General features: G+C 34.4%; 2 protein-coding genes across 2 annotated transcripts; one reads left to right on the top strand and one right to left on the bottom strand.

The window, feature by feature from the left end:
* The first annotated feature begins 139 nt into the window (after positions 1-139).
* Positions 140-10,537, top strand: LOC143463749 (uncharacterized). The gene is made up of 17 exons (XM_076962111.1): positions 140-297; positions 722-810; positions 982-1,089; positions 1,161-1,271; positions 1,441-1,599; positions 1,670-1,761; positions 3,647-3,881; positions 3,973-4,020; positions 6,859-6,966; positions 7,221-7,328; positions 7,413-7,571; positions 7,640-7,734; positions 7,821-8,010; positions 8,118-8,192; positions 8,656-8,733; positions 9,007-9,084; positions 9,797-10,537. The coding sequence occupies exons 2-17, from the start codon at positions 756-758 to the stop codon at positions 9,937-9,939; spliced, it is 1,842 nt and encodes a 613-aa protein (XP_076818226.1). The 5' UTR covers positions 140-297; positions 722-755; the 3' UTR covers positions 9,940-10,537.
* Positions 10,538-10,860: 323 nt separating this feature from the next.
* Positions 10,861-14,911, bottom strand: LOC143463765 (uncharacterized). The gene is made up of 8 exons (XM_076962113.1): positions 14,719-14,911; positions 14,239-14,370; positions 13,258-13,383; positions 12,923-13,028; positions 12,621-12,760; positions 11,921-12,051; positions 11,764-11,832; positions 10,861-11,595 (listed from the first exon to the last, which is right to left on the bottom strand). Exons 1-8 carry the CDS (start codon positions 14,818-14,820, stop codon positions 11,400-11,402), a joined length of 1,002 nt encoding a protein of 333 aa, XP_076818228.1. The 5' UTR covers positions 14,821-14,911; the 3' UTR covers positions 10,861-11,399.
* Positions 14,912-18,918: the final 4,007 nt, after the last annotated feature.

An 18,918-nucleotide genomic window follows, 5' to 3' on the forward strand; every position in this document is an offset into this window, starting at 1 on the left:
TTTATTTGCCTTAACGCGCCTCAATGATAATTTAAGAAGCTTTAACAGAATTCACTAAGAATAAACCGCTTTTCGAAGCGAAACACCCCAAATGTTTTTTCCTGAGATAAGCTATCATGCGCATCAAACAAAAACGCTCCATTATTGTATATACCAAGTACTGGTTAACTTTCTTCGTCAGATGTAAGGGTAATGTAGGTATGACAGATTTCAAAAAAGTACAACATAGAAGTTAGTCTTATTTTGAATATCACTGCGTGTAAAGAAAGACATCTTCTTTTTGATAAGAAACTTTGGGTAAGTTAGGAGTAGGATACAAATTATATACACTACAGTAGCCTAAATGTTTCTCAATTAATCCAAACACAAATCTGTTTTAAAGCAAAGTTGGAATTAGATGTTTTAATTCAGAAAACAACGGATTTGAGTTGATGGCAAAGTTTTATTTTTTAATGGCGCGTTTAAAACAAACATTAGCAATAAACGATTAAAAAGAGTTCCCTAACGTTGAGTTAGCCGAATAGGTACAACAGTGCATGTTTTCGGTTTTCGGAGAAAAATGTCTCTGCAGTCTATATGGGCGGTTACTTATTAGATGTTTATACAAGTTAAGTTCTAGATATATAAGTAAAGCTTCGTGCGTAGATTATATCTAGCTCTTACTTATTTTCTATAGCGGAAGTGTTTTTTCAGTTTCACTGTAGTCTCCCCTTATTTGCAGAAGCTACGTTGGTTGCCAATAGCTGCAAGACAAAATGATATATGTGATTTGTGTTGTCAGTTTGCTGGTACAGCAAGTTCTCACGTTAGGTATGTACGATCAATTTCAGACAATATCACGCGCATTTAATTTCGGTAACTAGCCTATATTATTCTCCTAAATTTGCGGACAAATCTTGATCTTCTTAAACTCAAAGAAATCAAATGTTGCCCATAACACAAAAATCTTCTACCCGCACCAATAACTAAAATATTTTACAGGGGTGCCAGCAACGCCAGATATATTTTGGACTATAAATCATTTGGAAGGGAACAAACTCTACCCTGAAGTCGGTGGTCTGGAATGGGCTACTTTAATCGAACCTTCACGTACGCCGAAAATTCTATTGCTTTCAGTAATATCTTTTCATTGTTGTTAACATATATGACTTCACCCTTAGAAATCGTGAATGGTTACAGAGGAAAAGCACTTCACTTAAACAAAACTGGAGTAAAAGTAGATTTCCCAGAGGAACACGGCTGCCTGTTCGATTTAACTTTATGCCATGATGGTAAGGACTTCAAATTTAATCTGTAAATATAGATCATTGTTTTTACAAAAAACAGGATGCGATACAAAACCTCGACAAGGTTAACACAACTCTACCAGCTCTTTTTTTTATCAGGCCTAAAAGGGTTTGTGGCAGTTTTTCGAAAATCAAAGTTTATTTTTACATTCAGATGGTATTACAATAGCTATGTGGTTGAACGTAAGAAACTGGCCCGAACGATATACACCTGTGTTCCGGTCTTATGGCAAGGGAGCGAGCGATTCCGGATTGGCGCTCTTTGAAGACTCGGATGGCACAACTTTCAGTGGAAAGGCCGTGCAACCAACCGGTATAAAAATGTGCTAAAAATTTAGTTAATACATTTACTTAAATAACCTATTAATTACAATCAACGCCAGGTGTCACACATTTCACGTCGTTTGAAACGAGCATTCAAACAAATCAATGGAATCACTTGGCAGTGACGTGGGAAAGTGATGGAAATATAAAGGTGAGGATTGGATGCACAGCATCAACATCTTATAATAAACAGGATTTGGAAAAGTGCTCTGTTTATAATACTGTAGATCATATAAAAAATAGGAGAAGGTGTCAATAGTCGCGACGGGTTCATGGTTGATTCATTGCCGTTTTCTTGCAAAAGATTTAAAATTACCGAACCATGGTAATATTGAACGGGAGCACGACATATGGCCGCGGGAAAGTGGCCGCGAACAAACTCACCGGGGTCAATTGAACGTGACGTAAATTGACCGCAGACAAACTGACTGTGACATAAACTGGCCGGCGATCAAATTAACCGTCGATAAATTGGCCGGCGATCAAATTAACCGGCGACAAATTGGCCGTCAAAAGGTCAAAATTTTAAACTCGGTAGTATATGATATGTAAAGTAAATATTTGTTTGTAACTATTTCCTTTGTTTTTAACAAAATTGTTTTTTATTTCAATACACATTGAAACGTTTATTGAAATAAACAGAAGTGACTAGATAGTGAATTAGAATTTTGACCTTTTGACGGCCAATTTGTCGTCGGTTAATTTGATCGCCGGCCAATTTATCGACGGTTAATTTGATCGCCGGCCAGTTTATGTCACAGTCAGTTTGTCTGCGGTCAATTTACGTCACGTTCAGTTGACCCCGGTGAGTTTGTTCGCGGCCACTTTCCCGCGGCCATATGTCGTGGAACCATATTGAACAACTGTGGTGAGCAAGTGGCTATTCTGTGTTAGCCTCGTGTCGCTTCCGCGCAAGCAAAAAATACTAAGCACGGGTGTGAGATTTTACAAGGTAAATCGTCTTTTTTCAAATGAAAGTCAGTTAAATTTTCTAGAAAAGTAATCCAGATGAAACAACGAAAATATTAACATTAAATCGCTTAGTGATCGGTGCTTCTAAAGAGCTTGGATTTGCAAAGAGCTACATGGAAAGGATCGAGATAATTTTGGTTTTAATGGAAAAGTTCGTAGACAGTATAGTTGAGCCACTTCATCCATCTTTAGTTGAGTCATGTTGAAATATCTACGGAGAGGAGAAAGTTATGGTATTTCTGGTCTAACTGACCCCATCAGCAGGGACCTCGTTTCATGGGTACGGGGACATGTTCCCCAACTTTTGAACAATAATTTATCATACTTTATCACAACTGGAACTGTATTCTGTAACTGCCAATGTATATCACACCAAGTTTGTCCCTTCCAAAATTTTTTAGCAAATTAGGCTATAGGTAGGCCTACCTGTCTATCAGCACTGCAACAGAAAAGCCCACTATTACAGAATATCTGTACTTTGTGTTCGTCAGTGATCTTTTAGTGACTCTTCTATCTGAAGGAGTTGACTTATCAATTCACCAAGACAACTTAAAATATCTCGGTAAAAAACCCATCTTTTGTTCAATACAACCCGACCGAAAAATACCTACTTCCACTAGTTTTTATATTTCTCTTTTTAAAAATATCGTTCCTTTACCTATGGAATGCCGGTACCTGAAGTTGGGTATTGACCCTTGCAAAGTTGAGCACACCAAGCTTGCACAAATGGTAGCAGATCCATCTTATGCCAATAACTATAATTTCATGTTGACGTAACTGTTGACCCTTAAACACAGTGCTTGAGCTTATTTTTTTTATTAAACACGGTGTTTGTTTCCGCAAATCAGTAAAACTAGTGGACTATTTGTAAAAGTAGTCGCCTACTATTTGGGCAAACATTTCGTTAAAATTTATTTTCCCCAATGTAGCCTACAAAGGTTATTATCGAGGATGTTTTGTATCAAATAAATAAAAGAATAAATGTTATCATATATTCTGTTTTTAATAGTCTATATAGAAGACTAATAATGCTATACTTTCGTCGCTATTACTTTCGTCACCAGCTTTTTGTTAATGGTTCCGAAAGGACGTCGTTGGCAAAAGATACACTGAAAGAAACTAGCACTTCTTCGGACAAAGTATTTACGGACAACGTATCTACGGACAACGTATCTTTGGCAACGTTGGAATTTGGCTCTGATTTTGGTGACATAATCCTGGATGAAATTGGAATATGGAATAAAGCATTGGCGGAATTTGAGATTTTCGCTATTAAAGACCATGAGTACTCGTACAATAGTAAGCGAAACCGTGCCGCGTTAAATACAAACCTTGTTTTTTAATATAGAAGCTGCTTTTACTAAATGCTTAAAATATTTTGTCTTAACAGTTTCAACGAAAATCACCACAGCAAATCCATTGAATACAATATGGACTGGTGGGTAGATTTGGCAAATCTTGATATTTATCAAATATTAAGAGTGCAAGTTTATAATAGTATGAAAATGTTTACAACTGGCCAAAGTAATGATCAGAAATGCTATGAATTATTAAAATTAGTTTTCACATAACCTACATGACGACTTGCTTTCTTATAAATTGTTAGTAGGCCTACTTGTTAATCATTTAGATTCATTCATCTATCAAGGTAAGTATTGTTGGTAGAGTTTATATTTATACGAATAACAATATACATAGTACTAAAAAAAACCTTAAAATTATAATCGGAAAAATTATTAGCTAATTAGCTATAAGTATTACTAACTATTACATTATTAGCTATAACTTCAGTTAACGTTTTTCAAAACAAATAGTATGTCACCTTTTCAAAAAAACTTCTAAAGTAGTACCAAAAATATTAAATCAAATTAATGCAAAACTATATAGCCTTGCCTAATTGGCTAGCAATGCTAAACGCTATGATATTTTGTGTTGTAGGCTATTTGTGGTATCTTTCTGTTCATTATGTCACAAAATGTTGGTGGCAAAACGCTGAATGTATTTAATATATTGTACTAAATACATATATAGTAACACATTGTAGGCCTATTACTTTCACCAGCTCTTTAACTGCTACAACGGGATGCCGGAAAATGAGAGTTAAAAACTCTGCATTTCAAATTGTTGTACAGTAGTTGTTAAAAATAAGACAAGTCAAAACTAAGGATATTTCTTTGAAATTAAGACAATGATATATTTTCTATGATACAGTGCCTGAAAATAAGAACAAATCTCAGAATTAAGGACGGTATGGAAGCCCTGGTTACAAATCTGAAATCAACCTCAGCTTGAATTGAAAGAAAGGGCCTTGCAAAAAAATTGTTGGACACCTAATTCCGTTTGTGTTTGACTCCAGGGATCCGCCTTCTACAGAATGTTTTTGCTTGTGAAAACAAATATTGTCATATAAGACAGCAGATAAATCAGCTGTGATGGGGCATCTTAAAAATCACCAGTTACACTCAATCGAGCTCTAATCTATGTGACGATATAGGACAGGAAACTACTGTAAATGCAAATGAAAACATTCAAATCCACCATCGCCAAAGTACTCATAATCTTCTTCTAATCATTTTTAGGCCAATAGTTTTGATTCAATACGTAAACCAGTAACCTCAGATATACGTCGCTAGAAATAAGTTCATATTTAAGTTGCACTCACCACGTCTCCAAAACTTGCTCCTCGCAAGATGTTCTCAGTTGGGTTTTTAAAGCAAAATAAGCATGAGTACGCGTTCCCATATCAACAAAACGCTAAAGAACGCCGTTCCTATTCCCACCCCACTGGCCGATGCTATACAAACAGACCGCTATAGCTACAATACCATTCGTTATCTTTTTACTTAATGAAGTTTTTTTATAACCTCACGGCACATTTGAAGGTTGCTTGTGGCAAGCCAGGGACCACATACCATGCTCTTCATACGAGCACGAATGCTCATTATTGTAATGCGTTCGTGTTTATAATTTTTTTCGGCAAATTCTTAACTTATATCAATTTTTATTTCGACAAGTTAAAAAGATTTTGTCTGCAATGTGTTTAATGACAATAACTACTCCAGGGTAATTATACGAGCAAGAATATTTCGATTTAAACGTCCCCGAAGAAAAGAATCTTCGAATGAGAAAAAAACAAGAATTTGCTCAAATTTGTGGCACCCTTAAATTTAAGTTACGAACAAAAAACGTCACAAACTATTGATAGCTTGATTTTAAATATGTAGATTAAGAATAATGGTAATTATTGATAAGCAACTGCTGGTATCACAAGCCGTAAAAATACTCTCCTACACCCAACCCGCAACATTTCTTCTTTCACCAAATCGCATACTTTGTATATTTCGGGCTTTCCCATACGAAATTTGTTCAATAATGTTTGTTCACTTATTCTTTTCTGAAATATATTCCTGTTTCTCAACTTCGTACGTTCTTTCCTTATTGAAAAATAAATTCGGAAACGCAGTTATTGACAAAGCACTGTAACGTTTTCTCAGCCACCCAAGCTTTCCTTCTAAATTTTTCAAAACGACCGAGTTTGCAAGCCTATAGGCTATATGCGCTGGTGGAAAAATATTCGTACACAGTTACTAACGGTCTTGACCACTCGTGAATTTTTACGAAAATTTTGGCAAAATGACAAATAATTTTGAGAAAATCACAAATATTCGTACGAACAAAAATATTTTCGTTTACGAATAAAAAAATGTTCCTACGAATAAAAAAATCTTCACAAGAGTAAAAATATCGTTGTACAAATTACCGAATATTCGTACAACCAGATATTTATACAAACATTCGTAAATTTTATTCACACCGAAAACTATAGTAAGTTATAGCAAAATGATGAATAACAAATGTTCGTGATCGTACGAAGAGGATAGTACCTGAGTGGTACCCCAGCTGTGGACTCGTTGTCGGGATCGTAATAATGCGGCCGGGTGCGATACCAAACTGTGTTGCCTTTGTAATGTTCTTGGACTAGGTACTAATGACGTTTCCTGCTGGTGAGCAGCACCAGTAAAATATAAAACTAAAATATAAAAAAGAACGATATAAAAATGAAAAAACAAAATATGTAAGCTTATGTCTAACGATCACTTATCGATTCTTGCAAAAAGACCAGCTCATTAATCGAGACTCGGGTTGTGAGGAAACACCGCCGAGCATCATACCGGCCAGTAGAGAAACACTAATGCGAACTGTAATGATAAATCATACTGAAGCATTTTTGATCAGTTTCACTGCAAAAGCATTAATAGTTGTGTGTTGTTTGTAGATGGACCATCTATACCATATAAATTCTGGTCTATGGATGCTATTGAGGATAGGTTTTCTCCAGATTTAGGTGAATCAGAAGTGACTGTATTTTTAGACCCTAACACAGGTAAGTTTTACAGATTATTGTAGAGATATAACTTCTTTATCTTGTGCAATTTCCATGTCTTTTTTGATTAATTAATATCAAAGAATTGTTGTTTTTATAACTGTGTAATACTTCATATAATAATAATAATAATGTAATACCAAGCCTTTCTGGAGCGCTCAATACCTGATAAAAAACCGCTCAAAACCACTTCACGGAAAACAAATAAAAACAATAAGTATATATACTTCTTCATTTTGTTAATGTATTTTCAGTTGCTGTGGATGGCTACAGAGGAAAGGCTCTTCATCTTAACTACACTGAATTAGAAGACGGTTCAGATACAGATGGCTGTATCTTTAACTTATCCCTGTGTAATGTCGGTAAGAACTTTCAAGAAAATGTGTTTCCTTGTTTTCTGCAAATTATGATATTTATTGAACAAAGTTTATTGCTCTCCGTTTCAGATGGTATTACAGTTTGTATGTGGTTGAAGATTTTAAACTGGTCAAACCAGTCTTCATCGGTGTTCCGGTTTGGGAACTGGGAGTCTTTTGAGCCGGGAGTGGCACTCCATGAAGATTCAGATGGCAATAATTTTAGCGGAATAGTTACCTTACCAACTGGTATAAAAATGTGTTGGAATATTATCAAACGAAAATTTTTTGTTAATCACTTTTGCAAAATTTGTCAGGTATACAACACACCGCATCTTTTAACAAAAACAATCTTCCACTTAATCAATGGAATCATTTGGCAATGACATGGGAAAGTGAAAGCAATACAAAGGCAAGACATTGATCGATAAAAATCACTTCTTCTCAATTGGTTGAATGTCAAACGACTATCTTAAAATTGCCTTTTCATATTAAAAGCTTTATGTCAATGCTTCTGAAATTACGTCATATACAAGAGCGGAAACCGGTACTCCAACAGTTAACATAACTTCTGCATCAATGAAATTTGGGTCTGAAAACACTAACATAATCTTGGATGAAGTTGGAATATGGTCTAAAGCTTTAAGAGAACCAGAGATTCTTGCATTTAAGGACATGGGCCTTGAAAGTAATCTGCTGTCATTGATAGCTTTGCTCAAAAAATTTCTTCTGTGCAAATGATGTTACACTATTTTGACAAAGTCATTTCACCGAAAAAACAAAAATTTTTGACAGTTTTGACAACAACAGCTAGCCCTAGACCAACACTTGCAACTGAAATGACAACCATAAAAGTTGAAGCTTTAGCTGGTAAGTGTTTAAAATTGTTCTACAAGACATTTTAATTTGAAGTAGGCCCATAACAAAAAAATTATGCATCAGCGAATTCATCACCTTGGTGTTACATGTTACACATGTTTTCAATTGATAAATCTACTATGTTTTGCTAACCAATAAGAAACATATCACACTTTGATAACTACTGCAATTGAAACCATGAATAAAACACAAATGACAAAGCTTCACCATCAAAAATAAAATGTGTGCCAGTGCCATGCAAATAGAATAATCAATTAAACTTTTTAAAACTTACATTTTATTTATTCCTGTAATTTTTTCAAAAATTTATTAATATTGATAAAGTTGAAATTTTAGGACTTTTGAGTATTTAAAAACTGGCCCACTTAAAGAGATTGCAGAAAACGCGCAATATAGAGTTACAGAAAAGAATATTTTTAGTAAAAAAGCAACAAGAATAAAAATGCTTTCACAGACAATATGGACCACAAGAATATCACTAGCCTTGAAGTTCCAAGCGTAACTCTTCCATTTGCAAGCCAAATGAATACAGGTAAGCAAAACTTTGACACAAAATGTCTTTTAAATTTTTTATTTCAATCCTGTAGTTCATGGCAGGGACAGAACCAAAGGGAGCAAAAGATTTTCTCCCCCAAGAAGTTTCCTGGAAATGTCCCTGCTGTTAATGTCTCATTAACATTTAACTTAATGAACATCAACAGAAGTTATAGATATTAAAAATACAAATATTGAAAGATGTGATGAGATTTGTAACTAAAAAAAATTCACTCAGTATTTCATATTAATTACTACTGCGTTGTCATAGGTGCACTTATAAAAGAAAATTTACCCTTTGTGGAAGACTCAACAATCACTCTGCTATTACTAAGTCTACCAAATTTGAGTGAGTATTGTGGTGCTAAATCGAAAATACAAACCTTGCATACTGATTCAGGTCAACTAATATTATGCAGTTTAAGTAACCTAAAGCTGTTTCTCCTCCAATGGCAAATTGCATATACTGACATAATTGCATTGGGAATGTTAGAATTCATACATTTAAAGCTACTTATGTTGGCATAATATATAACATCTGCTTTTGTCCCTCCAAAATTATTTTATATTTTTTTTACAATATTAACATCCAGAAAAGTATTCAGTTTACATTACAAGACTGTAATCTGTGCTGATATTAATCGTGAATGTAAACAACAATCGATTTATGCTGTTTAGCAATTTAACAATTAATAAGAACATGATTTTGCCATAATTTACAGTGGTTTACAACACCATTGCTTGTATAATGGTCCATTTTCCACTTCCCCTTATCTGCCGATACTTAAAAATTCTACAGTCGGAAGGAAGAATAAATTTTTAATTTCATAAACGCTAAAACGAGTGGAGTTTTAATATTAATCAATCCACGAAGCTTCAAGTTTAAACACGACTTTCTTGCATGCAAAGTACTTTGATTAAATAAATTGGGCTAAAACCAGACTTGTATTATTCATATTCTCACAAGGCTAAATCTTTTTCAGTTCAGAACAACCCAGACTTTTCATAAAAGATGACCATAATATTTTAATTTCATTATTTCCAAAATGTGTCTTCTGTAGATTTTTGGTCAGTTCAGGCTATGGTTGCGGTAACCATTGGAGGTGTCATATCCTTCTCTGTATTCATGGGATCTCTGGTTGTGTGTTTTTGCTTACTTTGCCGAAGAAGAAGAAAAAAAAACATGGTCACAAAATACTTCTAGAAGAAACTTTTTGAAATTTTCAAGTGCCTTTTCTCTTTCTTAATGATAAATTCTCTGTAATGTTCAAAAGATATCTCGGTGAAAGCTTTCAAATACTGCTAGCATTAGAGAGAAGGATAGCTGATTGTATGCTTATTAGTTTGTAGTTATCCTGATGATGTTTGCTGATTTACTGTTCTAATTATTTTTAGGAGAAGTAAACCTTGTTGTGGCAAGCAATAGTAAGTGTTTATAGAAGCTTATTTGTGTTCAGTGTATTTCATCTTGTAAAACTTCAAAATAGTATACAATTACTAGTATCAAGCAGAATCCACTTCAAAGGATTGAAGTAATTTGACTAGTCTTTAAAAGTTTGTTACTCGATTTCACAGAGCAACTTCGGATAGCTCAAAAGCAATTTAATTGGTTCCTTCAAGTTAACAAGATTACATCGTATATTTTTGAATAAAATTTACGTCTATAATCTAAAATTTATTTTTAGTAGGTTGGTATGACATTGCATCTTTTTTCAAAAGCAGTAGTTGTCCAATTAAAATAAGCATCTCGGCCAATCTTTTTTGCTTATACATGGTAAATAAAATACAGAATTTTGATGTTTCATGCACTGTTCATCAGGACCACTGAACAGAAGCAAGTGTCGTTTATACCTTGCTCAAACAGTAGCGCAAATGAGAATTGAACCTGGTTTGCATTTGTGATGGAGCATACACATTTTGCTTTATAACTAAACCATTTACAAAATGACTACTTAAAGGACACATAAATTTGGTTAAAAATTTCAAAAAACCCAACACTAAAGTAATAGTAACACTGAGGAATCATATTTAACTTATCCCACACATCCAAATTAAACAAACCTACCCTCTTGCACAGAATTAACTGTTTCTATGCTCTGTGCGTATAAAATTAAACCAAAAGGAGTTTGAGATTAATATGTGTATTTTATTTCATCTATGGTGCAAGTTTTACATTAATACTGAAACTTACGTAGAAAAATCCTAAAGTAGACTTTTAGAAAGTTTTATCGGGTAACACCAGTACCCAAGCTGTTCAAGAGATGATCTTCGATTAAATAGCGTTAAGACAGATTACAGTCTGTGTTATTTATTGATTTACCCTCGAATAAGCTAAAAAAGTATTACATAACTGGAAATAATTTAGCACCATCGTAAAAGTTCATAAAAACTAATCTTAAATGTAAAATAAAAGAGAAATGCAACCAACATGAATTCATTTTACAACGGCATGTAAAAAACCATCCCAAGTATTAACAGTAATTAGGAAACGGAGAATAGGTCTCGCCCATTTTAAACGCTTCTTAACAACATACCTAGCAAGTAACATTTAATCTATTACAGACCCGAATGTTCAAGTTGACTAGACTGGCAACAGGCTGGTAGCAAATCTTTTGTTACCTTGATGAAACCTCGTGAAATATTTTTCAATTCAATCAATCTCACTTAATCTGGCACTTTATTTAAGTTTTGTTTGATTTCATTTAATGCCCAGAGCTGCTTTTCAATGTTGGAGTTAGCTGTACCATATTCATTTGCAATCGCTTCAAATTCAGAACCCAATGATTTATACATCTCCAACTGATGTTCAACGTCAGCTGATTCCAATTCTCTCTGTTGAATTTTTTCTAGGATTTCACACCTAACAAAAAAAAATTTACCCTATAATACAACAGATGTTGAAAAATACAAACACAAACTTGAAATCCATATCATTGAAATGGTCATATGGAAATGGCAGTGACGATTGAAAAAGAGTAAGATATACACATTTAAACTCTACACCATGAAAAACAATACATATTCTGACCTCAATTTCTTTAAAGCTTTCAAGTGAGTTGGTGAGTAAGTTTCACATTTCAAATCCATTCTAATGGACCTGTCGCCAGGCAAATGCATGATCAAAATTTTGTTCTTTATAAAAGCTAAGTAAGTAAAGGACGACAGAAATACCAACTTTCACTCACTTAAGTTTTGCAGCAAAGGTCTGACAAGAAGTGAGAGCATTTTTGACAATTGTTTGATCTTTCTGTGGCTGTAGTCTTATGCAGTACTTTGCTATTAGCTTAATAAGCACATTAGCACATTCACTAAGTTCCTGCAAATAACAATCCTCTGGTTATACTTTTATTACAAAAACACTCCATAGATCATACATGTCACACGCACAATCACAAATCTATCATTGTTTCTTATTTCCTGGAAAACATTTGACATCCATTCATGAACAAACGTAAAAATCAAGCCAACTTGTAAACTATTTAACAGAAATATATTTGGTCACTCCGTGTTTTTTGTTTTACAGGCCGCTGTGTAGTACCGGCCACCCAGTGTTGGCTTATATAAAGTTTATTAATTATTTATAAACTAAGCATTGTGTCTTAATCATCATTATCCAAAAACTTTGAAATAGAAAAACTAAGAACACGATTAGCATTTTTTAAAATATAATAATGACGTAAGGCTACTTTTACCAAAATGTTTGGTAGGTTGAGAGTTATATCTACTTATTGCTAAACAACTGAAGTTGATATAAGGAAGTTAAAAAATTCATTTACAGAAACACTACAGGCAAGAAACAAGCTTTTTTTGTGTTTCAGACAAAAAAGAGCTTTATTAGTACATTTCATAATAAGATGGGCTACATTACGACTTAAAAGTTTTTACCTGACAATATGCACTGCGAGCATCCATTTCTTTAATAAGTAGTTCTCTCTTTTGGTTTTCATAACTTCTTAAAACACTCTTATCATTTTTCATAATGTCACCCAGTTGCAGTGCCCTTGCATGCTGAACCTTGGACTTATCTGAAACAATAAAGACAAAAACAAACAGTTGATCTCATGATCAGCTACAGCAAATAAAGAAATGCATCAACAGAAACAGTTTAACAATGAGTTTAAGTTATGGCTAATTTTAATAATTTTATGCAATATGGTTAATCTATGATAGGCATTATCCATTTTCACCATTTAAATCTAGTCCATCATAGCAATTCATGAGTTTCAAACATAGTGATTCTAACTGTTTTTCCAATTCTTCGGACAAAAGCTTCTTTCCAACCCGTAGCTCACTCTGGAAGGTGATTCATAGAAAGAGAAAGATAGTCAGATGAGTAAATATTTATAATTTAATGATAGTGTTTAATAGTTACTACATTCAAATCTTAAATAAATCAATATAATAATGCCAAAAATTTAAAAAAGCTCAGAATGTTATTTGGAACAGTCATAATCTAATAGGATACCAATAATATTAAAAATGTTTTCTATGCACATTTAAAAAACAATAAGAATTAACCAACTTGTATATCATCCAAAAGAGACATGACTTTTAATGGATTTAGTCCAAGAACTGATTGATACTTGTCGTCCGAGACACATCGACAGGCATACATTACATAGAAGCATTTGTGAACTGCCTGCCAAGGCTATAATTACAAAAACACATCATTTAAAGATTAAGATTCCTGAGAAAAGTGTCACGTATGGCGTAAAATGCCGAAACAGTGTTCTAGATTCTAAAACAAGTGTCACTTATATATCAGTTGGACTATCATTTCATAAACGATGAACAAAAGCAAACCAAAAACAAATTGTATATATGCCTAGCCTGTGTATAACTGTATATGCAAGCATAAAAATACCAGCAAAAACAGAAGAGGGTTTATATGCCACCCAAAACATCTCTCCTATAAATTTTTATACCTCCCCAGCCTAAATTCATATGATAAACAGCGTTTTCCTTAAACACCAAAATTCAGTTTGTGCACAACAATTAAAGTAAATTATAAAAAAAGAGAAAAACTGTGAGTGGACTTGTATGCCAGGCATAAGTTGAAAATGGAAAGAGTGTTACTCTTATAGATAAACATATCACAAATTCTATGTAATACATATTATACACTCTATAATTGTACTCAGCCAATCAAGGTTAAATAATTCATTTTCATCCAAGTCTATACCAACAAAATTAAAGTTCACCAAATACAACAACCTGAGTAAACCACGAAATTCATCAATGTCAAATTAAACACAATTGAATTACATGGAACTTTTATACCATTTGAATAAGAAACGGATGGTGCCTTTTAGAGCGAAATATATATCTTGGAAACAAAAGCTTTCTGATAGGTTTTGAAAACTTAGTTGAATTTCTATGAGAGTAAGTTATATAGAATCAAAACCAACCTAGACTATTGGGAAATTCAGAAATAACATATTATCATATTTAATCAAATATGCCGGTAGTCTGGTATAAGCCTATACATTCTTCTAAATGCAACCTTTTTGTCTTCTTCTGGTATAGTGTTGCTAGCAAGTTGTTGTTCAATACCATTCAAAATATCCTGCACAGTTGTAAAAACAATTTGCTCTTCCAACCAGTTGGAATGTGCAACCCAGTGCTTTGATTCTTCCTAAAAGTAAGATTTTTAAATAAAAATGGATATGTGCTGGTGGTGTTATTTAAAGCTACAGTTCAAGCCATCTTTGACAAATATTCTGACTTACAAATTATGCAAAAACAAAAGCACATCTATATCACGCAATCATAATCAGCAACAGTATAACTTTTCTGATAACTGCAGCCTTTTTATTGTATTAGTTATAGTAATGCAGTGTAAATATAACATTTACAAAAAGAACTGGGAAAACTGTGAAAAAAAAACGCAAAGCTAAAAACTTTCTAAAAAAATAGTTTGTGGCTGAGTTATTGTATCATGCAAACAACAAACATTATGATATACACTATATTAAAAAAGTACCTGTGTTAACACATCTGTAAAGCAATTGCCTTCAAGTTGATCAATAAGTTTGGAAAATTGTGGATTACGCTTCCTTACATGTTCTGGAACAAAAACCTCCATACTACGCAAGTGCGGTCAAAAATTTTCGCAATTAGCTAATGTATTTCTTTCTTGTAATATGTCGCTGTTAAACAAAAATGTTTTATGTTTAATTGCAGTTTAACATTGCGATCTCGTATTTCCAGAGTTTATAAATTCAAAAGTCCCATCATCTTAAAAAATTCCTCCCTATGTAGGATATTTAAAATGTAAATTATCCCATCAATCCAGGATCCTATTGTCAAGTTATAATTAGCACAAATCTTGAAAAACTAATTATGTATATACATAGGCGCTGACTTTTATTTTTGCAAGGGGTGTCGGTTGCATGGCAAGCTGTTGTCATCAAAGTAAAAAAATTCCAGCTGAATTTGAGTTCGATTGTTCACTTGCTTTCTACTAAACAAATTTTGTAAAGTTAAAGTGCGTAATTATCATCTTTTTCAGGCCTGGCTGTTTGAAGTGGGCGATCACTCGTGCTGACCTCAATCATTTGGGGTGAATAATTAATCGTTCTCTTTGAGCAGGCAAGATGGGCAATTTTTACACCTTGGAAATGTTGGGAGCCGAATATTCAGAAAACTTGATGAACGCATTTAACATTTTCAATTAGTTTTCAATTTGTTGCCTATTTTCTGGATTGTGAGACCTTAACGGATTTAGCATTTAAATGTAGGTTTAGCTGACGTATTAGCCACCTCACGTTTATTTCCTTGTGATGAAAGCTATGCATCATATATATTATTATAACTGTTAAGGTAATGTTTTCCACTACTTGAATATCATCCCAATTTTGTGTCTTGAACTTCATATTTGTTAGCGATACCAAAACCTTCCATGTAATAGAAAATACATCGGAAATAGTTATGGTGAAACAATGTTCAAGACAGGTAAAATTTTACTGATATTGTTTTTATCAATAGAATAACTATTTTACCATAAGTGGGTCACACATTCTGTTGTTTAAGGTAGGCGGTTATTTTAGGAGAGAGGCTATGCAAAACATTAATTTTCAATTAATCTTAGACCAGAGTGTATTCTGTGTGATACGTATGCCGAAGATCAGTTTGGCATACATTGCAAATGCACCAACCACCAACCATGATATGCCAACTGTTATCTCCAAAAAAGAGACTCTGTGCTCTTTTTCGTCTAAATAAGAGAATATTGGAACAGCAAAGTGAAGTTATAGCTGACATGATTGCGCCAAGATGTAAATTCGCTTCGCGACATTTTGAGGTGAAACTGAGTTTACGCCACTTGTCTTCAACGTAACTTATACAGCACATGAAATGCACCCTGGATCTTAGACTGAGTTAATCTTAGGTTATTCTGATTATTCTTTAGGTTAATTGGCTAATTGATTTGAAGTGGATTGACCAAGTCAACAATGACGTCTCAGCCCAGCAGCTATTGTTTGAAGTTCGATTTTCAAGGTACCACAAACAAAATGTCAGCCCCATTTACTGTTGTTTAAACAAACGTTTTTTAGCTGATACTTAAATGTAGCTATGCTACATCTGAAATCTATTTCGTGTGTGTAGTTGGCAGTCGAATACGAACCTGGGCAGCAGGGCATGTCGTGTCAGTCTGCGAATTTCTAGCATATAACCCTATAGGCTGGTCATTGGTGCATGTAGTTAAAACGGATTTCGTTTGTATGCCTGACGTCAGCGAAATCCTGACTTCCGGTTAACTAATCCTAACACAGGTTAGCGGGTAACCTCTAAACCCTATATCGGCCTAGCTTGTAATAACTACTTCTTTCACTTCTGTCGACTTTGTAGGTAAGCGCTCAAACCATCAAACACCTGAAAGGCTGAAACACCAAATGTGTTTTGATATCAGCGCGCAAATTCATTACGTAGGGTGTTCCCCTACGAGTAGCAATATTATAGACATCCTATACAAATACCAGTATGTGTGTGTTTATTGCTTAGGTATGGGTTATATTTACTTTTTAGTACAGCTATAAGCTAAACTAGTTTCTAAAAAACTAAATAACTTTCTTTAGAAAAATAATAGCACACTAAAATTTTCTCATAATAATTCGTATAAACCCAGTATGATAAACGACTCTATAACAAAAACAGCGTCGGGACCGGTTTCGTGAAATATTCAGTCCATCTGCACTCTACACTATATACATACCACCGGGACCACGTATATCGAAGTTGATACAGGCTATTATTGGCGAATGATGGAATACAATGTTTGCGCTAATTTTGTTTAAAAAATGTACCTAACACTTGGAAAATTAGCGCTGACTTTTCTATACCCGGGGAAAAAGCCTGACGTTTTCAGAATCGCAATCGAAGACAAAAGTAGGCCTATACCAATAACAAAAATAAAATTAAACCCGAGGTGTTTTACATTTCTGTAAACGAAAGTGTTTTCATATAGTTCTGTAGGGGCCCTGTGGATGACACTTTTCAGGTGATCGGTTGGGGTGAACAGACCTTAAACTCCATCCGTCTTTTTGATTACAGGTTGTTATGCAAAGTGAAGTAAGTAATTTGTAAAAACAAGCTCGCACGCACTGACTATTAAAAAACACCAATTCAAACTCGATGAAAGAAACATGAAAAAAGTAGGTTTTGTAAGCTACACGTAGCTTATTGCTAGAACAGGAGTAATTCTTTATCAATTTTATTTAAATATTTTCAAATTTGATGTAATTCAAATATAATTTGCTCTTATTTCTGCGAAATTTCTTTCCATTTCCACGTTAACTTTGATGCAAAGTTGGTTTTCTGGTGTTTGTCCCCTGTAAAGACTGTTGCTATGCACGTCATCGGCATGCGCATAGTAGCACTAATGGAGCTTGCAATTTGGGAAACGGGGTCTTTACTTTGTTATGTTGTTGGCGAAGGTCGCACTGTAGCTTTCTGTTCCGTGCTATTACTCTATGTGCTCCTCCAAGCGAAGCCATCGTCGTCAGTAGAGAAAAGAATAGTATGTTTTTAGAGATGACGTCATAACGAATACAACCTATAGAAATGGCGGTCATTTCTCCTAAAAGGTCGAGCAAAAGTAGCGTGCTGGCCGTAACTTTCCAGCAGGGTTAGGCTCTCTTTTGTTACGTATGGTCTTTGTTAACCTTTTCTGTTGAAACATTTTGCGTAACAGAAACATCAGTCGGGATCAAGTGTGACAGCTTCGTTTAAAACGAGTGGCACTTTTTAGAACACTCTTGAACACACGTATCTAGATAAAGGAAATGGGTCACAATAATACGTTTATATGCAGCAGCAGCAGCGGAAAGGGAGCACGTCGAGCGATGTGAAGGTATATTAACTAGAATGCTACCACACTCTGTTTATTTTCTTATTTTCAACTATACCAAATCGCGAAATGTCCTTTTTGAAATGAAATCTTTTTGGTAGCCTGTCACAAATTTAAGACATGAACGCATACGCAACGCGAATTAGGTCGGAACAATAAATACACATTAAAACTGTGTCCCATTAAAGCTAGCTTAGTTAGGCCTAGTGGTTATATATTGAGTTGCTGGCTGATAAGATTAGGTCCCGTCCATAAAGATCAGTTTTATTGCAAATCAGATTTTATAAACGAACTTTACGGGAGCTGGTAATATGAGAAGGGCCAATTTAAATGGTAAACTTGCGCTGTACGTATATAGCCGTAGGTGCCGGGAGATACGTTCAGTTTGAAGAGAAGTGCAGTAATTGAATTGCTATTTTGCTAGCAACTGCTTACATTTGCAGAAACCATTAAGGTATTGTGAATAGCGTCATGACTGCTAACCAGTATTCGTTCGTGTGCAACCGTCATGTTGAAAGTGTCCTTTTGTGGCCTGAAAAGAATACCGTAAAACACGTGCAAGAATTCCAGTTCAGCTTGAAACCATCCAAACCCGGCTTCGACCGAACAGAAGATGCCACCCACTATAGATGTGGAGTCTCAAGAGATTTTAAGCTGAAAGGAATCCGCTACAAGCAAGAGAAAACGATAACCCCTTACCAAGTGACAAAAAAATCTAAAGACAAGTTTCGGTCAACGTTGAATGTGGACTTGGTCAAGTCAGATAAAGACATCCAAGTTGCCAGCGATCGTTTTAAACGTGGCCTAGAAATATGCCTTGCTTGAGTTTTAAAA

The sequence above is a fragment of the Clavelina lepadiformis genome, chromosome 1 (genome assembly GCF_947623445.1).
Source record: "Clavelina lepadiformis chromosome 1, kaClaLepa1.1, whole genome shotgun sequence".
Taxonomy (NCBI): Eukaryota; Metazoa; Chordata; class Ascidiacea; order Aplousobranchia; family Clavelinidae; genus Clavelina; species Clavelina lepadiformis.